Source organism: Onychostoma macrolepis, chromosome 05, assembly GCF_012432095.1.
Source record: "Onychostoma macrolepis isolate SWU-2019 chromosome 05, ASM1243209v1, whole genome shotgun sequence".
In the NCBI taxonomy this organism is placed as follows: Eukaryota; Metazoa; Chordata; class Actinopteri; order Cypriniformes; family Cyprinidae; genus Onychostoma; species Onychostoma macrolepis.
This window is the reverse complement of record NC_081159.1, coordinates 23,570,713-23,592,063: the sequence shown is the minus strand read 5'-3', so window position 1 is coordinate 23,592,063 and position 21,351 is coordinate 23,570,713. Positions and strand designations below refer to the sequence as shown.

At 38.2% G+C, this 21,351-nt stretch overlaps 3 protein-coding genes across 5 annotated transcripts; 1 reads left to right on the top strand and 2 right to left on the bottom strand.

Moving 5' to 3' along the window:
* Nucleotides 1–902: 902 nt before the first annotated feature.
* On the bottom strand, nucleotides 903–7,055 carry tia1l (cytotoxic granule-associated RNA binding protein 1, like). Of its 3 annotated transcripts, none has more exons than XM_058777264.1 (11): nucleotides 6,834–7,055; nucleotides 6,047–6,143; nucleotides 5,576–5,674; nucleotides 4,466–4,520; nucleotides 4,219–4,306; nucleotides 4,053–4,128; nucleotides 3,809–3,917; nucleotides 3,537–3,635; nucleotides 2,908–2,992; nucleotides 2,684–2,819; nucleotides 903–2,604 (listed from the first exon to the last, which is right to left on the bottom strand). In XM_058777264.1, the coding sequence occupies exons 1-11, from the start codon at nucleotides 6,869–6,871 to the stop codon at nucleotides 2,455–2,457; spliced, it is 1,032 nt and encodes a 343-aa protein (XP_058633247.1). In that variant the 5' UTR covers nucleotides 6,872–7,055; the 3' UTR covers nucleotides 903–2,454. The 3 variants fall into 3 exon arrangements, with proteins under 3 accessions (XP_058633247.1, XP_058633246.1, XP_058633248.1); XM_058777263.1 differs by having other exon boundaries at nucleotides 903–2,607; nucleotides 6,834–7,050; XM_058777265.1 differs by having other exon boundaries at nucleotides 903–2,607; nucleotides 6,713–6,834.
* Nucleotides 7,056–9,079: 2,024 nt separating this feature from the next.
* Nucleotides 9,080–17,150, top strand: dgcr8 (DGCR8 microprocessor complex subunit). Its single transcript, XM_058777049.1, has 14 exons — nucleotides 9,080–9,244; nucleotides 9,810–10,799; nucleotides 11,136–11,298; nucleotides 12,200–12,342; nucleotides 12,438–12,765; nucleotides 12,853–13,050; nucleotides 13,138–13,239; nucleotides 13,615–13,713; nucleotides 13,837–13,919; nucleotides 14,018–14,118; nucleotides 14,242–14,348; nucleotides 14,481–14,608; nucleotides 14,720–14,833; nucleotides 15,009–17,150. Exons 2-14 carry the CDS (start codon nucleotides 10,116–10,118, stop codon nucleotides 15,090–15,092), a joined length of 2,334 nt encoding a protein of 777 aa, XP_058633032.1. The 5' UTR covers nucleotides 9,080–9,244; nucleotides 9,810–10,115; the 3' UTR covers nucleotides 15,093–17,150.
* On the bottom strand, nucleotides 17,148–21,224 carry trmt2a (tRNA methyltransferase 2 homolog A). The gene is given in 13 exon segments (XM_058777050.1): nucleotides 17,148–17,485; nucleotides 17,826–17,922; nucleotides 18,014–18,130; nucleotides 18,220–18,295; nucleotides 18,367–18,489; nucleotides 18,699–18,810; nucleotides 18,893–19,008; nucleotides 19,130–19,244; nucleotides 19,414–19,595; nucleotides 19,778–19,886; nucleotides 20,045–20,549; nucleotides 20,552–20,684; nucleotides 21,079–21,224. Coding segments are annotated over 12 exon segments (1,836 nt in total). The 5' UTR covers nucleotides 20,679–20,684; nucleotides 21,079–21,224; the 3' UTR covers nucleotides 17,148–17,328.
* Between the last annotated feature and the right edge of the window lie 127 nt (nucleotides 21,225–21,351).

The window sequence follows — 21,351 nt, the reverse complement described above, 5'->3', positions numbered from 1 at the left end:
TAAAACATTAGGATCTTAGCAGGAGCTAGCATCATTGCCAAAAAATCAACAATGACAGGCTATTGTTTTTCTGGTGAAACAAAATCTTATGTAAAGTACAGTTAGATGAACTTGTATTTGCACCCTTCATTTCAGGAGACTGAGAAGAAATGACATTGGAGATGTAGCAACACTTCTTAAGTCCATGACACATAGTGAGGAACTGAGGCCTACAACAACCGTTCTCCTCCTTCCTAAGCCTTACAGGAAAACAATGTAAGTTTGTTTATTGCTACAAACAAAAAATTGCCATTTTGTGGTCTTTATTGAGAGCAAAGTGAAAACCAAAACACTCCAGGCTGACAGAATTCTTCAGTGTTAAAGCTTTGCTTTAAACAAGGTGTTAAAACCTGTTCCATAGGACCTTATTAATAAACAAACTGTATAGTACTCCAAATGTATTTATAATGTAATTTAAGAATAAAAAGAGTCAACCAGAATCAGTTGAATTGTGCATATTTAGCATCTTATAAAAGAGAATGAAGCATCATCATGACTGTCTGGTTTTGAACTGTTGTATGTGACTGCTAGCAAACTGAAGCCCATCTTTCAAAGAAAATTATCAAGGTTTTTTTTCCGCACATTCCAAATGGCCTTATGTAACAAATGGAAAGTGGATTGTAATTTTTAAAAATATATATTAAATATAAAATTGAATCTCATTTTACAGTTTAATGAAAGAAATTAAAGTATTAGAATATTATTTTCTAATAATTATAGGATTAGCAGAAAGCGGCACATCTTACCCCATTCCCCCATAGCCAAGATGTATCAGTCATCTTTTACCACAAAGCATCATGAATTATCACACAACTGTAAAATACTGGAAAATATTCTTTCATTGAACACTCAAGACAACAAAGTAGTTCTGAATGGTTATTATTAAGTGTTTTTACACATGGAATATAGTAAATGGAACAACATTAGATGGAAGCATATAATCGGGGTGTTTCAAAATAACAGTAAACTTCTCTAGCTTTTACAAAAAAAAAAAAAAAATCCCAGTTAGATAGAAAAAAGATACATTAAATAACTATGTCGATAAATTTACATGACACAGAAGAAGAGAGGAGAAAAAAAAAAGGACAGTTGCTCATTACTTTCAATTTGATCTACTTAATCATGACTCAGTGTTGGGGCCCAGTAAGAAAAAAGAATGAATGATGGTAAGAGAAAAAAAAACAGTGTCCGATAAAGAATTTGGCCGTGTGAGCAACTCGAGAACGTGTGGCTGAAACCCAGGAGTATCTTGCATTTCTTCACCTTTCCAAAATACATCAAACACTGACATTACAATCACCATCTCAATACAGCAAGGTGGAAGCATGCAAGATCTCGATTCATTTTTGTCATTGTCTTTGGCTTGTAAATTCAACAGTGACTCTTGGGGAAGAAGAATGGGAGGAACATAGAAAAATTGCATCTCAGTAACTCTAATGAACACGTTTTTATGGATTTTACAAGAGATTGTAACAAGAACAGAGCTCAGAATGTCCATGCAACGTTACATTACAGATGTTCAACAAACCCTGAATTTACAAGATTTAAAGAAATAATTCACAACCTCATTTTACACAGAATTACAAAAATCTTTACAAAGATGCTACAGCACTGCTATTACCGCTGATTAGCTGCGGTGCTGTCACACCCTCAACTGATCCGAGCAAACATGATTTTGTAAAAACATGAAAAAAAAAGTTTTAAAAATTGAGCCAACAATTCCATGTTACAAAATGAATAGACTAACGTTTAAATTGAACAAAATAGGAAGCATGTTTTCTGCACCTCTGTGTTAATACAACTTGTTAAAAGCTTTAGTAATTGTCCAAAACTTTATCATGAAGTTCCTGAAACCTCAAGTACTCAAGGCCACAGAATAATCTCCCCTCTATATGCAAAATACCTTTATCACTAGGCGTTAACACGATCACACGTCTCAATTTTTGAAACCTTTCTCAAAATAAAATGTAAAGCATAGTCATACTGACAAAAAGATGAAAGATATTTGTGAACAAATCAGTTTTAGAGACAAGAACTCCATACAAAGAGTGCAGTATATTAGACCTCAAACTTTCTACACCGTTCGAGGTGTGAGCTAAATTGAGCCTGCAGATTCAACACATTGAAAAGACATTCCATCTGTTGCAAAACTAGACAATTAAAGTCCCCGAAATGCAGTACTTTTTAAAAGAAAATCTGACAACAAAAAAATCCTGGGGCCTAAAAACAAACAAAAAAAAAAGACAAAAGACAGGATTCTTTCCAAGTTAATGGTCTGAGTATAATGTACAGTGGGCTGAATGCAGCCCTTTCAACAACCCCTGAACTGGTGTAATGGTGAGTCCCATTGGGCAGATGCCACACTGGAGTGGGGTTTAATGATTGGACTGAGGGATTAGTCAGCCACATCTGTACTTATTTATATCCCTGCTGATTCCAGGCCTGCCCATAGACGCCGTAAGTGGGCATCTGCCAGCCGTTGGGCATATACTGACCCATCTGCTGACCGTTTCCGTATGACTGACCCCACTGTCCGTAAGGCTGGGCCGCATAGGTGGGTTTATTCTGCTGTGGAAAAGGAGAAACGGTAAGACTTGAGTTTGCAACAGAGCAGAGGAAATGTTTCTGAGAGGTCAAGAGTTACCTGGGGCATTTGCATCTGTTGCATGGATCTCATATCAGCCGTTTCTTTGCCCCAGTAGCACTTCACAGTGTGGCCCTCGATACAGGTCCCATTTACAGACACTATGGCATGGGCGGCACCCTCATGAGAGTCGAACCTAAAAAAGAAAAAGCCCACACACACGCTAAATTCAAGTATATGCATAGGTGAATGATTTAAAGTCACAAAGAAGCAGTACAACAAACCTCACAAATGAGTAGCCTTTCTCCGGGAAAACCCTGATCTCCATTATCTGCCCGAACGGAGAGAAAGTCTGTCTCATCAGCTGATCTACAGTGGATGAGGAAAAACACATTCAAACAGGATCTTCATATTTTAGATTTCAAAACACTTTTTTTATTTATTTATTTATTTATTTATATCTAGCTCTGCTTGGCTTACTGACAGGATGTGCAAACCTGTTTTAAGATTCGACAAGGTTTTACAAGATCACATTCTTCTCACAACATATTTATAATTACAAAATTGAGATTACGTTTACACTAGAGCGTTTTCGTTTTAAAACATAACTTTTGCTACGGTTACACATGTTGTTTACACTACTCTCGCGTTTAACAGAGACTTTTGAAAACGCTGCAGACCCCGTTTTAGTTTGAAAACTCCAGGGTTGCGTTTCAGTGTAAACGGACCAAAACGGAATCTACCTATACATATCCATGGCTGTACCTGCATGAATGGTCATGTGACATGTGTTTTCAGTTGTGTAGTGTGGACGGAGATAGTTTCTGAAACGCGATGAAAACGCCAGTGTAGAAGAGGTTCGTTTTCATTTTAAAACGAAAACGCACTAGTGTAAACAGAGTCTTAGACAAACCTGAAAGGCCAGAAGCAATGCCGCCGCAATACACGGTGCAGTTACTTGGACTCGACTGGTTCAGGACCTCCTCATAGGACAAGTGTTTGCTGCTGGCAGCTTTAGATCAAAAAGAGAGAACATTTTAAGAGTAGTATAACACAAATAAGTGACCCATGAATAAAAAGAAACTACCCAGTTCCATAGGTGGTTCACATAAAACACATGGCTACATAAGACAAGAAATGAGAGACCAAAGAAACTGTCAAATTCTATTGTGTAAAGTGACTTACCTTCATTGTTTGATTTAGGAGCTGATGGCTTCCTTGTGGCCCAGTTTGTTCTGATCTGTCTGCCTCCCAGCCACTGGCCATTCATTTGCTGAATGGCACTTTCTGCATCCTATCAGTGGCAACAAAACCAATCAAACTGATCAATAACAAAAAAGCCATAAAGACACAAAAAGTTACATTCATGTTATCCTGCTTCAACAGAGTAGAACCATCACTTAACAACAAATAACATGCAAAATCTTACCCATTTATTAATAAAGGAGATGAAACCGTATCCTTTAGATTTGCCTGTGGCCAGATCCTTCACCACACGGGCGTCACTGCATGAAATCAGTAAGAATCCAAATGTTTAGACAATCCAGCTCAGATGAGGTTTAAATAGCACTTGAATTACACAATATTCCACTTACGATATCTTTCCAAACGGAGCAAAGGCTGCTCTGACATCATCTGTTGAGATTTCTGGGCTCAGGTCACCAACAAAGACGTGGAAATGATCTACAATAACGGTTTGAAGGGAAACAGATATTTCATAAACTATGAAGCAAAAGAGAAAAACTATTCATGCTTTACAGTTTGACTTTGACCACACAGGCTCTTATATATGCTAATATAATACCACGTGTATCCACTAGCAACACTGAAGAGGACACTTACTGCTTGTGTCTTTCTTTTGACTGCCTGGCATTGAGGCCCAGTTAACCTTCATATCCTAAAAGACAAAGCAGAGCAGAGACTGGCAGATTAAGACAAGCAGCAGCATAAATCATCTTCATCTTACTTAGCCGCATAATATGGCGAGCCTCCAAACGCAGAAGAAATAAGCTGACAACAAAATAAACCCTGGTGATCACTCAGGTTCAAAGAAAAAGGGACTATTAAAAAAAAAAAAACTCTGGAATTATTTTCTACATAGGAAGAGAGTCTAAATAGCAGACTTACAAAGAAGTGACATTATCAACTTGTATTACTCCTCAAATGGTCCTTCATTCCCTGTTGAGGATAAAATATTTGCACTGAATATATTTTTCCAAGGCTTTGCTAAATTTGAAGGCCTGGTACAGGTGTAGATGATGATAAAGCAAGGCTAGATGTTGACATAAATGGATGGGGGGCACACTTTTGTGTCTATTGTCAAAAATAAAAATGGTCAACCTGTACCCAAAAATAACTTACAAAAAAAAAAAGCTCACATGCTTTGTGGAGTTTCAAATATAACAAAGCAATTAGGCACTCCAACTGCCCAGTAAAGGATTCTGGTGTGTTGCAAGGACTTTCTGGATAAATATTTTGCTTACTTGATTATGCTTCAAACTTACCAATACAACCGTAGTATTCTCAGCTATATTTAAATATTATCATGTTAAAGCCATAAGCTAATGGTATGAACATGTGCAATGAACATGTCTATTTTTGACTTGTTTGCTGTGCATTGCCATATTGCGGCTTCTTACATTTTTCAATTCGTAAAAGCAACAATATGCCACAAAGATAAAACGATGTTTTATCAAAAAAGGCTTTAAACACCATAAATTAAGTAAATCCTATATACTTTGACTTATGTTGTAAGTAACTGATGAGATGAAGGATTTGAAAGATTTGATGCAAAGGTTAAAAGCAGCTTGCCTGTAAACACACACAAACGTGCTAACTAAAGATATTCAGTGTGTCATCGTAGTACATGGCTCTGACAAGACATTTAAGAGGTGTAACTTCATTTCAAACCATATCCAATCTACTTTTGAGGGCGCGTTTGCAATATTTTACCTTTCCTAAGATCTTCCTGCCGTTCATGGCAGCCAAAGCTGCAGCAGCATGTCTGTTCTCATAGAACTCCACAAAGCAGTATGGGTCATTCCCAGCCGTCTGAAAAACACAAAATGATCTGGGTCAAACACTGAAGTTACGGGTGTCCAGGGTTCCCAGATTTTTGGATCAATGAATTTCTCCATGACCTTTTAAAAGTCATTAGTTAGTAGTGAACAAGATTTTTTTTTTTAAAGAATCATTTTGGATCACAGACCATTTTGTTAACTGATCAAAAAGAATCAACTCAATGACAATATGCTCAAACTGCCCGTTCCCACTAGCAAGTTAATTTTATTCTACTTAAGAGCATTAACAGCTAGAAATGTGTATTAACTATAGAAATTTCCATGACTTTTCCAGGCCTGAAAAATATTTCTTGGTTTTCCATGACAGTGGAATCCCTGGATTTCAGATGTTTTTTCAACTCACATCAAATATCATTTTACAGCTCTTGCAGGGACCGATCTGGGAGAACACTTGCAGGATGAGGGCCTCCGTAACGTCCCTGGAGAGGTTCCCGACATACCTAAAAACACAGAAGAGCACAGCAAAGTGAAAAACACGGTCAATGCGTCGCGTTTTTCCTCCTTCTCTCACGCTAGCAGCACATTCCGCGAGGTTTCATTTCTGCCACGTTTTCAGCGCACGAGAGCCAACAGCTAACATGATCCAAAAGCTCTATTTATAAGAGAAACCACGCATAGTAAACAGACTGTCCGTCTGATTCACGATTTTACACCAGAGGAAAGTGTGAGAAGGGCCATGTGGGGGATACTTATTAACATTTAAGCGCTTTTTTGGTAGTTAGCTAATTCGGTAACGGAAGCCTAGCACTACAAACGGAACTTGTGTGCTGGCAAAAGCCTCTTCTGCGCCGTAATTAGCCGAAATATTAGTTCATCCATTTGGACATAACCGGATAAATTAAAATAAGGTTAAGGGAAACACTGGATTCTTCACAGCTACCTCTGCTAGGCTCGGTTCCGCTGCCCCAGTTTGGTGTTTGTCTAGCCGGCTTGTGCTGTCGGGATTAAAAGCATGGACGCCCATATCACACTTCATATATAACATAAAGAGTAATTAACGGAGTTGTACCCTTGAGTTGATTATCTTCGTTCGGCGTGCTGCGCTTGCGACCTGTGCGCCGTTTTACTAAACGTGTTTAAACACGAGTTTGGCTTCGTAAAGTGGCCGACTAAACTACAGCAGCACTTACAATGTCCTGGGCTGGTCCTCGTCCATCATCATCATCATGCTGGTGGCAAAAAGGTTGACTCTTTGATTAAAAAAACTGCTCTGTTTTTATCGTTCGAGTGGATAAAGCTTCTATGATTTTAACTTGTTAGTTAACGCGAATTTACTGGAATAACTTCCTCTGACGTTACTCGTGAAACGTCATCAAATGACGTTGCGGGCGCTCTTCTTTAGCTGCTGCTGTTCCTGGAGAAAGACACCCATTACTGCCCCCTAGCAGGTCATTCGCTGACCCGACTCATTTCGGCGAATCGGTTCGTTTGATTCAGTGATTCTTTTACGTTATGACTTGTTGACATACGTTAACTGCTCTAAACTAGGTACAGCTCCGACCGGAAACGAACAATGAAATTAATTTTCTACCTATTAGATTGTGTTTTATTAACATCTACACCTACCCCAACACTAAACCTACCCCTTACAAGAATGAAAAAAATAGTCATTATTGTTGTATCGTGTGACAAAAATTACGCTGTGTTGATGTGCTCATGCCCAGTAGCGCCATACGTATGTGCTGTCAAACGATTAATCGCATCCAAAATAAAAGTTTGTGTTTACATTATATATGTATGTGTACTGTGTATATGAATACACACACATACAGTATGTATTTTTAAAATATTCATACATTTATATATTCATATTCTTATATTTTATGTTATATATAAATATATTTAATATATAAACATAACATATTTTTCTTAAATATATACATGCATGTGTTTTTATTTATATATACATAATAAATATACACAGTATACACACATATATTATGTAAACAAAAACTTTTATTTTGGATGCGATTAATCACGTTTAGTCATTTGACACCACTACTCTAAACGTTTCAATAAAGCCAAATGTAGATAGATTGAGCTTTATTTTTAAGGGCATTCGTTATTATTTCACGTGTCCCAGTTTAGTTTGCTGAAGGCATGGTTCTTCTTACAAAAAATAAGTCATTTAGAAAACCAGTTAAGTGTTCAGATTAATTTGAATCTACTACTAAAACTGATACTAAAACTCATATACAGTTCTTGGTGTTCAGTCTGATCAGAAACGAAATGTTCAATCAATAAAGCAATTCTAGGTAATAGAAGGGTAATAGATTTTGGTAACCTGTTATGGTTGCATAAAAACAAAATTCTTTCTAGAATATAAAGTAAGAGGAGGCTATCTTGAATTTGGGTTACATGAAAGTGGGCTGCACTTTTTTGTGTGTGAAACACAGAGAGTTAACAGATTTAGGTATTGTTATACTGCTTTATCAGATTCTGTGTATCTATGGGTCTATTCACATAAAAAAAAATAATAATAATAATTGCTTTCTAGAATATTAAACAGAGGAGGCTAGACATCACTGCAGTGAATTTGGGCAACATGAAAGTGGGCTGCACTTTTTTGTGTGTGAAATACAGAGAAGTAACAGAAACACATCCAGTAACATTATGCTGCCTTATTGGATTCTGTGTATCTGTTCACATAAAAGCAAATTGTTTTCTAGAATATAAAATAGAGTAGGCTAGACATCACCAGAGTAAATTTGGGTAACATTAACATAAGCCACACACACTTTCAGTGTGAAATACAGAGGGGCAACAGATTTCGGTTACCAGTTACACTCGTCAGATTCTGTTAATCTCTGGGTCTATTCACGTAAAAACAAATTGCTTTCTAGAATATAAAATAAAGGAGGCTAGACATCACCAGAGTTATTTTGGGTAACATTAAAGCCATTATGTGTAAAATAGAGTAGGGTAACAGATTTCGGTAACCTTTTTATGCAGCCATGTGGGATTCAGTTACCCTGTCTCTGAAGCTGTTCACATTCAGGGCCATGCATTTTCATAAATTTAGCCACTTTGTTAGGACAAACTAGTCTAAACAAATAGCAGTTAGACAAGTGGTAATGAGTGTCGTTTTTAAGATTCAAATTAAAAATAAATTTAATTGAATTTTTTAGTTGTTTAATAATGTGATGTAGGAGGGTAACATTTCATACAGCTCTGTCGCTGTATAGTCATGCACTTGAGTGATCACAACTAAATGTAGAATGCTTGTCAATGACATCCGAAACTAGATAATCGCACTCTCTGATCATGTCTGCTAATGGTGTGGTGTAGCATATTATTTCACCAAGACATGCAACAAATAAATTTCACACTATTGGCCACATCTGAAGCAAATTTCAGTAAAAACTGAATCATGTTGACCCAATCACATGAACGTGGACAGCGGTTGAGAGGCGTGTTCATTCAGATCCTCTGATGCTGCGCTGCAGTGAAGATGGCGGAGAGAGGAGACGGCCATCTGAAACCCATAAACGGAAAGATCCTTTAATTGCATGCGGTCTTCAGTAGAGCATTTGTGTAGTAGGTGAGTAAAAGAGAATGGTGTGCAGAAACTGCTGTGATTTGTATTCCTTTCGACATTTAGTTGGTTAACTCATGGTACGGTTGAAAAGGTTTGGTTGCCGCACACGGCTCCTTATTACGGCTAACGCGGGCGAACTAATCGAGGCATGGATCAGTTTTTGCTAAACATACACGAAAGCGCACACGTAATTGGTTAAAATACAGCTGTGAGATACAAAATTGCAGTTTTTAATATCTGCGTGAATATGTAACGTTTACCACATTGCCTTCCGGTTCTCTTGGCCGACCAATTAGCAAAGGCCTTTAAGGCTTATGGTTCGTTATAATTCACTACAAATACAGTTATTTGCTGACCTATTTATTTAGCAACAAAACCCAATTTTAATCTCGAGATGCAAATGAACAATTGTGAATCAATTGTGTTACTGCTTTCTGGGGCATAGGCCTACGTTGTGAGGTAAACATTTTGGGAAATAAAAGGTGCATCTGAGAAGTTTTACCATTTAGATCCAGTTCTGTAGTGCTCTTTGAATGCCTCTTGATTTTTCTTTTTCTCTTTCTTTCAGCACTGGCAGAAGATCTGGCCTCCCAGGATGTGGGCAACGTTTAAGCTGAATGCATTGTGATTTCCAATAATTGAGACAGTGATTTCTAAAAAGCTGTCTACATTAATGAAAAGAACAATGTAGTCAGCTTAGCATATTCAACCATGTACATGAATATTGTTAAATAGGTGTCTAGAGCTGTGTAATGTACTCATGCATGTATTAGGGGCTGCATTATTATTATTTTTTATTAGCTAAATTAGGCAGATCCCTTCCTACTTGCATTCTCATATAGTTTTTAATCTAGCTCTTTTTAAGAAATTAAACATGGATGTGAATGAGATTTTACCTCCCCTCCCATTGGAGCCACCAGACGCAGTATTGGCGGGGAATGATTACAGTAAAGCACCTCCACCACCTCCCCTGCAAACGTCCAGTGACGCAGAGGAAATGGACGTTAGCTCTGGTGGTGATGGACACCAACACACCCCAGCAGTGGACAGGGATGAACAGCTCCTCTTCAACAAGCGCACATTGTCTGTTAGCAGTCACCCATCAGGTAGCCTTGACCCCATGGCCACGTGCCCTAGAACCGCTCGCCATGCTCCCCCAGTTACCAAGTTCTTACCTGATCTCAAACTCCTCAAAGATGTAAAGATCAGAGTCAGTTTCTCAGACAGCAGTAAGAGCAAAGACAGGAAGGTGTTGTACACTGGTTTGGGGAAGGTTAGCGATGAAGAGCAGACCCTAGAGGGATTGAATGGTGAATTGCATGAATCTTTAGAGCCAGGCAGCTCGACCATGAGCACTGGTTCCTTAGGGTTAGTTAGAAACAGTGAAGAGCTGGAAACAGAGCAGGAGAACAAGGTTGAGTTTGCCGTGTTGGACGACCTGGAAGATTTCAGCGAGAACTTTCTGGAAGTGGAAGATGGGGAGCCGAGTGGTTTCAGGTCTCAGATGATAGTTCAGCAGGAGCGAGCGCACGAGGAGGACCTGAATTACTCCTATGAGGTAAAATGCATGGCCTTATTATGCCTCTTTTGATTTGGCCATTTTATCTGTTCAAACTGAAATATTACATTGGTTAAATAAAGATAATAAAAATAATATTATTGCTGTCTAAACCTGTAAATGCCATCATTCAAAACATCTCCTGAAATGTGCATCTACCACAAATAGAGTGTGTGTCTTTTATTCATCAGGAAGGATCCTGGACTGTAACAAGGTGGTCCATTTGAAGAAGATTTGAATTACAGTTCAAAAAAATGGGCTTGATTCAAATCTTGATGTACGTTTAGTTGATGACATGTCAGTGGCTGCCAGTTACTAACCTGCCTATTCTTCCAGGAGGACTTTGACAATGATGTAGATGCCCTGCTGGAGGAAGGCATGCCCGTGCCTAAGAAGAGGCGTCTGGCTGAGGACAAGTATGCTGGGGAAAGTGATCACCATTCAGATGGGGAGGCCGGAGTACAGCCCATGATGACCAAAATTAAGACTGTTCTTAAGAGTGAGCCTCAGAAACTCTTGGTTAACTCATAGAAAGTTTGATTGGAAGTTCTAAACACTGTTGCTACACTGTTAAAACTTTTAAAGATAAATTATAGATTATTATTAGAATGGAAGATTACATTATTGCAACTACACAAAGACGATATGTTTTCAAACCCCAAAGTTATTAGAGTTTTCTGTGGGTTTCACTTGTTGTTGGGGTTTTTTTGGGGGGGGGTTGTGCTGCCAAAGTATTTTAACAAATTTTGTAAAAAAAATTCTGAAACTTAAATGCACAAATTGTATTAAAGTCTGTAAAATTGGTGTTTGTTTATACGCACCAAGGCTGTTTAATTACTTCAGTAATTATTTGATATTAATATTTAAAGTAACTGTTTTTTTATTGCATGTTTAACTTTTTTTTCTTTCGTATATTTATAAAAATTAAAGTGAAATTCTAGTTATTTAAAAAGTAATCATTCTAATTTACTGATTTGGTGCTTAGGAAAAATTTCTTGTAAGTGTTGAACACTTGCTTCATATTTTTGTGGAAAATGATACATTTCCCAGGATGCTTTATTGAATATAAAGTTCAAAAGTCCAGCATTTATTTGAAATCACACTTTTGTAACAATGTGAAAGTCTTAACTGTCATTTTTGATCCGTTTAATGCATCCTTGGTGAATGTGATTATTTCTGACTTTTGAACGGTAGTGTATTTTCAGAATCAGACTTAAAGTAATTTTTGGGGATTTTTTTTTATTTTATGTTGGTTCCATTTTAATGTTTTCATTTTAAATTTTGTTAACAATAACACTGATTCAAACAAGATAAAAACCTACATAGGATTCTAGGTGACTAGTGTTTTTTTAATTTATTATTATTATTATTGATGTGACTAGTTTTTATTTATTTTTAAGGTCGCGGGCGTCCACCAACTGAGCCGTTACCCGATGGGTGGATCATGACATTCCATAACTCTGGCATTCCAGTCTACCTCCACCGGGAAACCCGAGTTGTCACCTGGTCTAGACCTTACTTCCTTGGAACAGGAAGCATTAGGGTAAATGGTTTGGCTCCTCTAAGATAATTCTATTTACAAATTGAGTGCTCTGCATTCTCATGCACCTCATCCCTGTATTCTTATTTACTTATCAGAAACATGACCCACCAACCAGTAGCATTCCCTGCTTGCACTATAAGAAAATGAAGGAACAAGAAGAAAGGGAACAGAATGGAGAGGTGACCCCGACTGCAGAGGTTTCTCAAGTGAAATCTGGTGAGGAGGGCGTCTCATTAGAGAGAGTCGATGAACCTGACTCTACTGCCACAGAAGAGCCGACCGGCAGACCAACATCAGTAGATGTTGACCTCATGGAGCCAGGAGGATCTGCAGAGGGGAAGGAGAGCCAAGCCAATGATACTACACAGGGAGCGCTGGGCCAGGTCAAAGCCAAGGTGGAGGTGTGCAAGGATGAGTCTGTTGGTAAGAGGATGAGGTTTCACTCTCTCCTGTGCATCACTGTTTAAAATCCACATGGTTTGTAAACTCTTCTCGTGACTTGTATCCCAGACATTGAGGAGTTTAGAGGCTACCTAGAGAAGTGCTTTGATTTTGAGCAAGTGACGGTTAAGAAGTTTCGCACATGGGCTGAGCGCAGACAGTTCAACAGGGATATGAAGAGGAAGCAGGCTGAGTCTGAGAGGCCCATCCTACCAGCCAATCAGAAGCTCATCACACTGTCTGTACAAGACGCCCCCACAAAGAAAGGTACTTGTCTATGAGTCCTTGCATTAATGAATTGAGCCGTACACAACACGTGGTGTTTTAACAAGACTGACCGTATTTATATTTCAGAGTTTGTCATCAACCCCAACGGGAAGTCAGAAGTGTGCATTTTGCACGAGTATATGCAAAGAGTGCTCAAAGTGCGACCAGTTTACAACTTTTTTGAATGTGGTAAGTAGCATAATTGAGAAACTGTTTGAAGCTGTGAAAAAATAGCCAATTATAAGTACATGTGTAGAGTTATTTGTGTCTGCATATCATTTACAGTTGTGCTAATGAGCTCGCTCGGCAGAAAAAAAAATGGGTTTTTATTTTTTTTTTTATTTATTTTTTTTATCAGTGTACTTAAAAAATTTGTTATGCTGATGTGAAGGCAATAAAGGCCATGCCGAATGGTTTGGTTAAAGACATTTTGGGATTGATGTAGCTCTTTCTAACCATGATAAAATCACATTAATAATACATGGTCTGTTGTGGCATAATGATTTTACTGTGTGTGTGTGTGTGTGTTTTGGTTTCTTTATTTGTAATATTTTGTTTGCCCAGAAAACCCAAGTGAACCCTTCGGAGCCTCAGTCATTATAGATGGTGTTACATATGGCACAGGAACAGCAAGTAGTAAAAAACTCGCCAAGAATAAAGCTGGTACCTTTTCCTCCATCTTCATCTGAGTCCTTAACCTTAGCAAGAATGTGTTTCATGAATAGATTGCTGTAAACATTTTATTGGGGAACATGAGTATTTATACTACTATTCTCTTTCTGACAGCTCGAGCAACACTTGAGATCCTTATTCCTGACTTTGTGAAGCAGACGTCTGAGGAGAAGCCCATAGAAGGAGATGAACTGGAGGTACTGCTCTTCTTTGAGTGAAATGACTGATTTTTATCTTTGATCAGAGTTTTGTTCTTTGTACTTATGGATGTTTATTTCCTTCTCCAATCCCACAGTATTTTAATCATATCAGTATTGAAGATTCAAGGGTGTATGAGCTGACCAACAAAGCAGGTTTACTCTCACCATATCAGATCCTTCATGAGTGCCTTAAGAGGTATGTTGTGATGGAGTCTGTCACTCTGTATTACAGGAAATGCATGTTAATCTAACCATGGGTCCTTGAAATGTCATGTCTGATTGAAAAGCAACTGAAGATCTGTTGTCGTCTGTTCTATAGAAACCATGGCATGGGTGACACCAGCATCAAGTTTGAGGTGATTCCAGGAAAGAACCAGAAGAGTGAATATGTCATGACATGTGGGAAGCACACTGTACGCGGCTGGTGTGAGTATCCATGCTTCATTCAGGTTTCATTCAGAGCATTTCACAATGTCATACTTCAGAAATGATAAATGTTGGTCTACTCTGCAGGTTAATCTCAAGCCACATACCTAATACTGCTCTTGTTGACTGCAGGTAAAAATAAGAGGGTTGGAAAGCAGCTGGCATCACAGAAGATTCTTCAGATGCTTCATCCTCACGTGAAGAACTGGGGCTCGCTGCTGCGAATGTACGGCAGAGAAAGCAACAAGATGGTTAAGAAGGTCGGCGCTGTCTTTTGTTGAATCTGCATTTTAAGATAGTAAATATGAGAGGAATGTTTCTTTTTGTTTGTGTGATTTGAGAAGTTAATGTTGGATTCTTGTCGTCTTCAGGAGAACTCGGATAAGAGTGTGATTGAGCTTCAGCAGTATGCCAAAAAGAACAAGCCAAATCTTCACATCCTCAACAAACTAAGAGAAGAGATGATGAAGCTGGCTCGAGAAAGGGTACAGCTGCAAATATATGACCTCTTTCAGACAAATCTTGCACTTCAGATAAATGGAGTTGGCTAAAGATTAAAAACGTCCAGTTGACCGAAATAAATTCAGTAAATTGATAGCTAAAAAGCTTAAACCTTTCTAGTGCTCACTCATTTGTGTTTTTTTATTTATTTTTTCCCAGGAGGAGGCAAGAAAGAAGCCGAAGATGACTATAATGGAGTCCGCTCAACCTGGCAGTGAACCTCTGTGTACTGTTGACGTCTAGCAAACCCTCGTCCAGCATGTTGTGATAGCAGATAGCACTGACCAATGGTAATAGTTCTATATAACAAAAGGTCATCATACCAATACTGACTTATGCATTACTTTGCAGTGCAAAATGGCAATACTAGTTAAATTTTTATCAGATTTTTGAGCTCTCTTCCCAATCCAATTATTGCCCATAATGTATGGGTTCGGTAACAGTCATATACATGCACTAAGGGAAGTTAGAATGAGCATTAAATACCTCCAGATGCACTTCTGCACCTGAAAGTGCACAATTATAATGACGGCTGTTGACTATAATATGCCTATATTAAGGAGAATCATACAAATTATGTATGTGAAGTATTACAGATGCTTTTAAGTTTGTGGCTTTTAGATGTTAATAAAATGTTGCTTTTTCCCTTCTTAAACAGCAAATTCATTTCATATTTACTGTGGAACCACAGATTTCAGAGTAGGCCTGTATCTCAGTACTCATAACTGATGCGTTTGAACAGATACGCCTGTCATTTTACAGGGATTTGTTCCTTTATGTCTGCTTCTGTGGCATGCAGAGTTGTTCATTCAGTGCACGTGATCTTTTATCTGGAAAATAGGGTTTATAATGGCTTAAAGTGTGTTGGTTTTCTTCAGTGGCCATGTCTAGTTCTTATTGGCATGTGAAGAATTTAAATGTTGTATTTCTAAAGCATTTCATGTGCACACTTCCAACTGCTGTTAAGAAATGCACTTATGTTGGAATTATTTGCTTGTGTGGAATGAAGAACCTTTGTATTTTTGTTTTAATTGAGGAGTGATGCATACCAATGGTTATCTTGACCAGTTGCTCTACTTATTTAGAAAGCACTGCAGAGAAAACACAAGCACAAGTGTTTGAGGTACTGTAGTTAGTAGAGGAACAAGACATCAGGGAGATAGGATGCTAGTGCGTGCTAGTTAAGCTATTTTTTTTTTTTTTTGGTACCGTTACATTTTGTTATGCTCTGATATAATCTATCTTTAGAGACTGGTTGGCAATCTTCAGTAAGAAAAAGTGGTATATGTTGCCTTAGTTTTTCCTTTTTTATTGATGGTACCTTGTTTCAAAAGGGAAACGCCTCACTTGAGTCTGCATTTGTGATGCTATACATTATGTATTTGCTGTGGAGTGATGCTTGCTTGCATATTTTAGGAAAAAAATGCCTTCTACGCATGTGCTTTTTGTGTTTGATTAAATTTTTCAGTATGGTTTTGTGGTCATTTTGCTGCGATGGGTGATTGTGTGCACATTTTGTTCAGATGTTATCACGGTGGGGTATTAAATAGTTTGAACCTTATTATTTCATAAGGCAGTCTACCTAAAAACAAAGGTGGTAACTCCATACCTCGAAGAAAATCATACCATGTTGTTATATTCAATAGCTTGAAGAACAGTGTGAACCAAAGCTTTAAGTCTTATGCATTTTTATAGAATATTGCTGCATAACTATTCATTAACTATATATAACATACGGAACAAAATGTTAAAAAAATAAATAAAAATGCAATAACTGCTGGATTAAAATATGGTCCCTGTTTGAAGAAAACCACCACTTCCCCTTAAACTATAATGGGAGAAAGGAGGGAAAAATTCTGGCCTTAAGACATGACAAGAAGGTCTGATCGGACGTCTGTTTAACACACTGGGGGAATCAGGTTTTCTTGGGACAGCAACTAAAAAAAAACTGCAGTGCACTGTCATTGAGTTTACTGTTTTAGTTTGTGTGCTTCTGAATGTTCACTGCGTTTGTGAAGGCACTTTCCTGTTTTCCATGAGCACAAGGCTGCTGCCATACTAAGAGTGCTTAGAGAATATGTTTTCCCAATAAACGTCTGAAGTGTACAACTTGTCCTGTCAGTCTTGCTAAATGTGTATTAATTGTGTGAAGAAATGTGTGCTTTTTAGTTATCATTGAAGGGATAATGTTGGACGTTTTAGCTGCAAGTAAAGCTGCCTAAACAAATGTTCTTTTAATGTGACACATGATCGCTGATACAGTGATTTGTTTATGCAAATAAATTGATGACCAGAACCTGATGTCTTGTGCTGTTTTTAATGCAGAGAAGAGAAACCTATACAAAAATGTGGTAACAGTTTGAGCACTTTGATCAAATCAGTTGAACTTTTAAGAAAAAGTGAACATTTGAATTTCAAAATGTTTAAACAGAAGAGAGACCGCTGTGCTGGCATGATAGATGGTGAAGATAGCAGAGCGTCAGGTTTCTGTGGTCTGAGTGTCCGAGCTGTAGTCCACTCTTTCAAGCAGCAGGATGGTTTCACAGTGCATGGTCTGGGGGAAGAGGTCAACAGCCATAGCTCTCACTGGACGGAAAGGGGCTCCTCGCACACGGTTAGAAACCGCTCTGCAGAGACTTTTAAGATATAAATATACATTTTAGAATAACAGTTAATTGGGAATATTTTATATTTTCAGAAGAAAGTCGACTTGAAATAATATACCATGTTTTTTATTTTTTTTAACCAAGGTTTTTTAATTTACCAAGGTTTGTCTTCATAATCTTTTATCAAAATATAATAAGCCTCTGATTTCCTTTTTGGCTGATGTCACGCATTTCTCTCACATTTCAACCACCGCCATTCTGATATGTAATGGTCATCAAAATGCAATCAATTCACAATAGTTTGGATGCTGCTATCCTGAATTTGAGGTGTAAATCATTGTTCACTTGAAACAGAAAATAATGAACTTACTCAATAAAATTGTTCATAGCTGCTTTGGCATTGCAGGCGACGTAGATGAGTCTCTTCAGATGCTCTGCTCTTCTAATTGCTAGGATAACTTTGGAATCTAGTAAGAGTGAGAATGTTTGGGCAGAGAACTTAAAAACAAAACACCATACCTGCAAGTCAAAAGTTATGTTCGAGAGTACTGTACGTACGTAGCCCTGCTCTTGGAGGATCGACGATTGCTGTGACGTTGGGGGACACAACAGCATTAAGAACAGTGGGGAACACATCTTCAGCCTTTCCACAGTGGAATTCCACATTGGTCAACCCTGAAAATGTACATTTGAAGTGTGAGTATATCATGGGAGGTGGAGAGAGATTTCATTGACAAGGCAATGATAACACCATTCTGGCCTACCATTAGCTTCAGCGTTAGCCTTAGCGTCTTCCACTGCCTCCTGGCACAACTCTATGCCAATCACCTTCTTCACTCTCTGTTAACACACAGAATTGTTTTTGTTGTTGTGCTGTTCATTACTCATATTTTTAGAAGCAAACGCCACACCTTTGCCAGCGAGATGCCGATGGTTCCTGTTCCACAGCACACATCCAGCACAGTGCTGTCCTGGTCCAGTTGTGCCCATTCACCCACAGCAGAGTACAGAACCTCAGCAGCAGGGGTGTTCGTCTGGCAGTATCAACACTCATAATGTTATAAACATTTCAATAGCACTAATGTAGGACATTTAAACTGAAGGTCAGTATTATTATCCTGTACCTAATATTCTGAATCACATACACAGTGGCATAAAAGAAGCAGCTGCCTGATGCCTTATCAAGTATCATAGTATTAATTCTCAAGAAATTATATAACAGTCAAATTGTCAGAAGGTTCACCTGAAAGAATGAGTGTGGAGAGATGCGGAATTTTAGTCCGAGAAGCTCTTCGTGAATCCATTCTTCTCCAGTCACGTGTTCACATGGCAGGTCCTCTGTACCTGCAGATGTCCTGGATTGATGCAGATTAATAAAAGAATGTGTAAAGTCATCTAAAATCTAAATTCATTTCATTTAGGGTTTTGGGGTCTTACCTTTGTCCCATTCTCACAAAATACAATGAAGTGATGGCACTTTCTTTTCCTTCTCCTTCAGTAAAATACTGATGCAGGTTTCGTTTCAGTTCCTCAATTTCTTCTTCTTGGAGTTTCTAGGTTGTTTAAACAAGTAAATATTTCATGCAGCAGTAGCAATAGTTCCACTGTTTGTAAAATACATAACCAACATTTAAAGTGGACACAAAAATAACCACTGAATAAATCTCTTATTACCTGTGGATTGAAGAAAACAATGGCCATGGTTTGCTTTATCCTGCTTGTTCGGACTGTTAGCTGCCGCCAATGACCCTCATAAGTCTCTGGACTGTATACTGCATAGGGAGTTGTCCTGTTCAGAATATCAATACAAAATCATTTAATAAATAGAAATAAATACATATACAATGGCTGATGGGTAATGCAAGCATATACTTTGCTCATTTGACTTCATAAATATGGTTAGATTTGGATGCACATTAGGCATAATCAACAGTTCACAACAGAATTATTTCATTTACCTGATGAACTGCTGGAAGCCCTGCACGACCCTCTTGGCCTCAGAAGATACATGGGTGGTTTCTGATGGACTCACTACTGCACATGATCCTCCTTTATACTTACCTAAACGAAAGCCCACTGTCTTGTCCTCTCCATCTGCTCCCACTCCAATCACAAACTCACACTTATTCCTGTACTCCGTCTGCAAGGACAAATCACATTCAATCAGACTATTTCCACAGACCGTCTTAAACTATTTATCATGCATCCATTTAATCCCAAAAATGTTCATTCAGCCCTTCACATACTTTATGATATTTATTTTGTGAGTTAATTAAAGTGTGACTGTGATTAGAATAGTTTATGTGAGCACAGATGATTTACCTGCACAGGTGATGGTTGTATGGCCTCGAGCGGGCAGCACATTTTGTTGTACTTCTCTTTTTGAACAAACAACCAGGGAAGCATGGCTTTGTTGTTGTTGCCAATTTCTCTGAGAACAAGTATCAAGGAGGCTGGTTATACTGAAGGAAAACTTTACTACTAAAAGCTCACGTATGAACTATATATGTGACAATGCCATGTAATTTATCTATTTTTGCAATTTATAATAGAAGCCATATGCATGTCACTGGACTCATCAGAAAATACCTGGTCAGTTTCTGGAGAATGCCTTCAACTTCTTTCTCTTTCCTTTTCAGCTGTTCTTCATAAGGCACGTTCCACAAGGGTGTCACCGCATTGGCAATCTGGATGTTGAGAGGCTCTTCTTCTTCATCCTCCTCTCCCTCCTGGCTACCGGCTGCACGTTTTGCACCAGGCTGTCCACCTTCCGCTTCCTCCTCTTGTTTCCTCTTCTTGAGGATGGGATCAGCTTTGGGCTTGGCCAGCCGTACACTCAGCACTTTACTCTTCCACTGCATGCCGTGCACTGCCTTCATGGCCTTGTCCCTTTCCTCCTGGTTCTTAAAAGTGACAAAGGCAAACATCTGCTTGCTAAACAGCTTGATTTTGTGAGGATTGATCCCATGCTTGTTGAGGAACTTCTTCAGGTCGTTAAAGCCAATGTACTTGGGCAAGTTTTGAATCTCAACTTTAAAGATCTCTGAGGTGAAGAGATCTCCTTTGATGTAACGGTACACACCACCTGCTGCACCTCTCCTTCTTCTGCTGCTGTTGCTGGCGGATTCTCTTGGTTTTTCTCTTCTATTACGTCATCTGGTTCTTTCTCTGTGCTGGGTAATGAACCAGCTGGATCATTCTTGTCAACAGCAACATCTGTCATTTTGTCCTGCATCAAAGACCAAAGGAACATTATTAGATGTAAAAATATATATATTTTTTCATTTGTATTCAAATAGGTGATCTTAATTTTCAGTAAACCAGTTTCAGCAGTGTTTTGCAATGTGCCATGGTGTAATTGTGTATTTCTACTTTAATTTCCCACAGATCAGGACCATTAAAAACAAACGGAATAGTAACCAGTTACAGCATCTAAGATCCCTAATACATACGCATGTACAATTAAGCTAAAAAAAAAAAAGTGAATTGACATGTTTATGTGTCAACTAATGGACACTACAAGGCTAAAAAAAAAAAACAGACTATATTTTTGAGACAATTAAATGCCAAACAAATTGCAAGCGAAGTTAATTCTGATATATATTTAGACCGTCTGAACAAACCTGCAATGTCAAATCTCCTTGTTATTCAGAGTTCTTCACTATGAAACATTAAGGAGCTCTAAAAGCACTGTGCAGTTGCGCATGCATGCAAGCTGCCATTTTAAGAAACACGTGTCAAAAGCAGCGTATTGTGGGAACGCCGGTTAAGGTCTGTTCCTCTATTTAGTAAAATCTAGTTGTAAGACTAATTGTTTTAAATATACTACTTAAATTTAGACCGTAAATAGTATTCAAAATGCTTTGCATTAAAACGTTGAATTTTATTCAATTCCA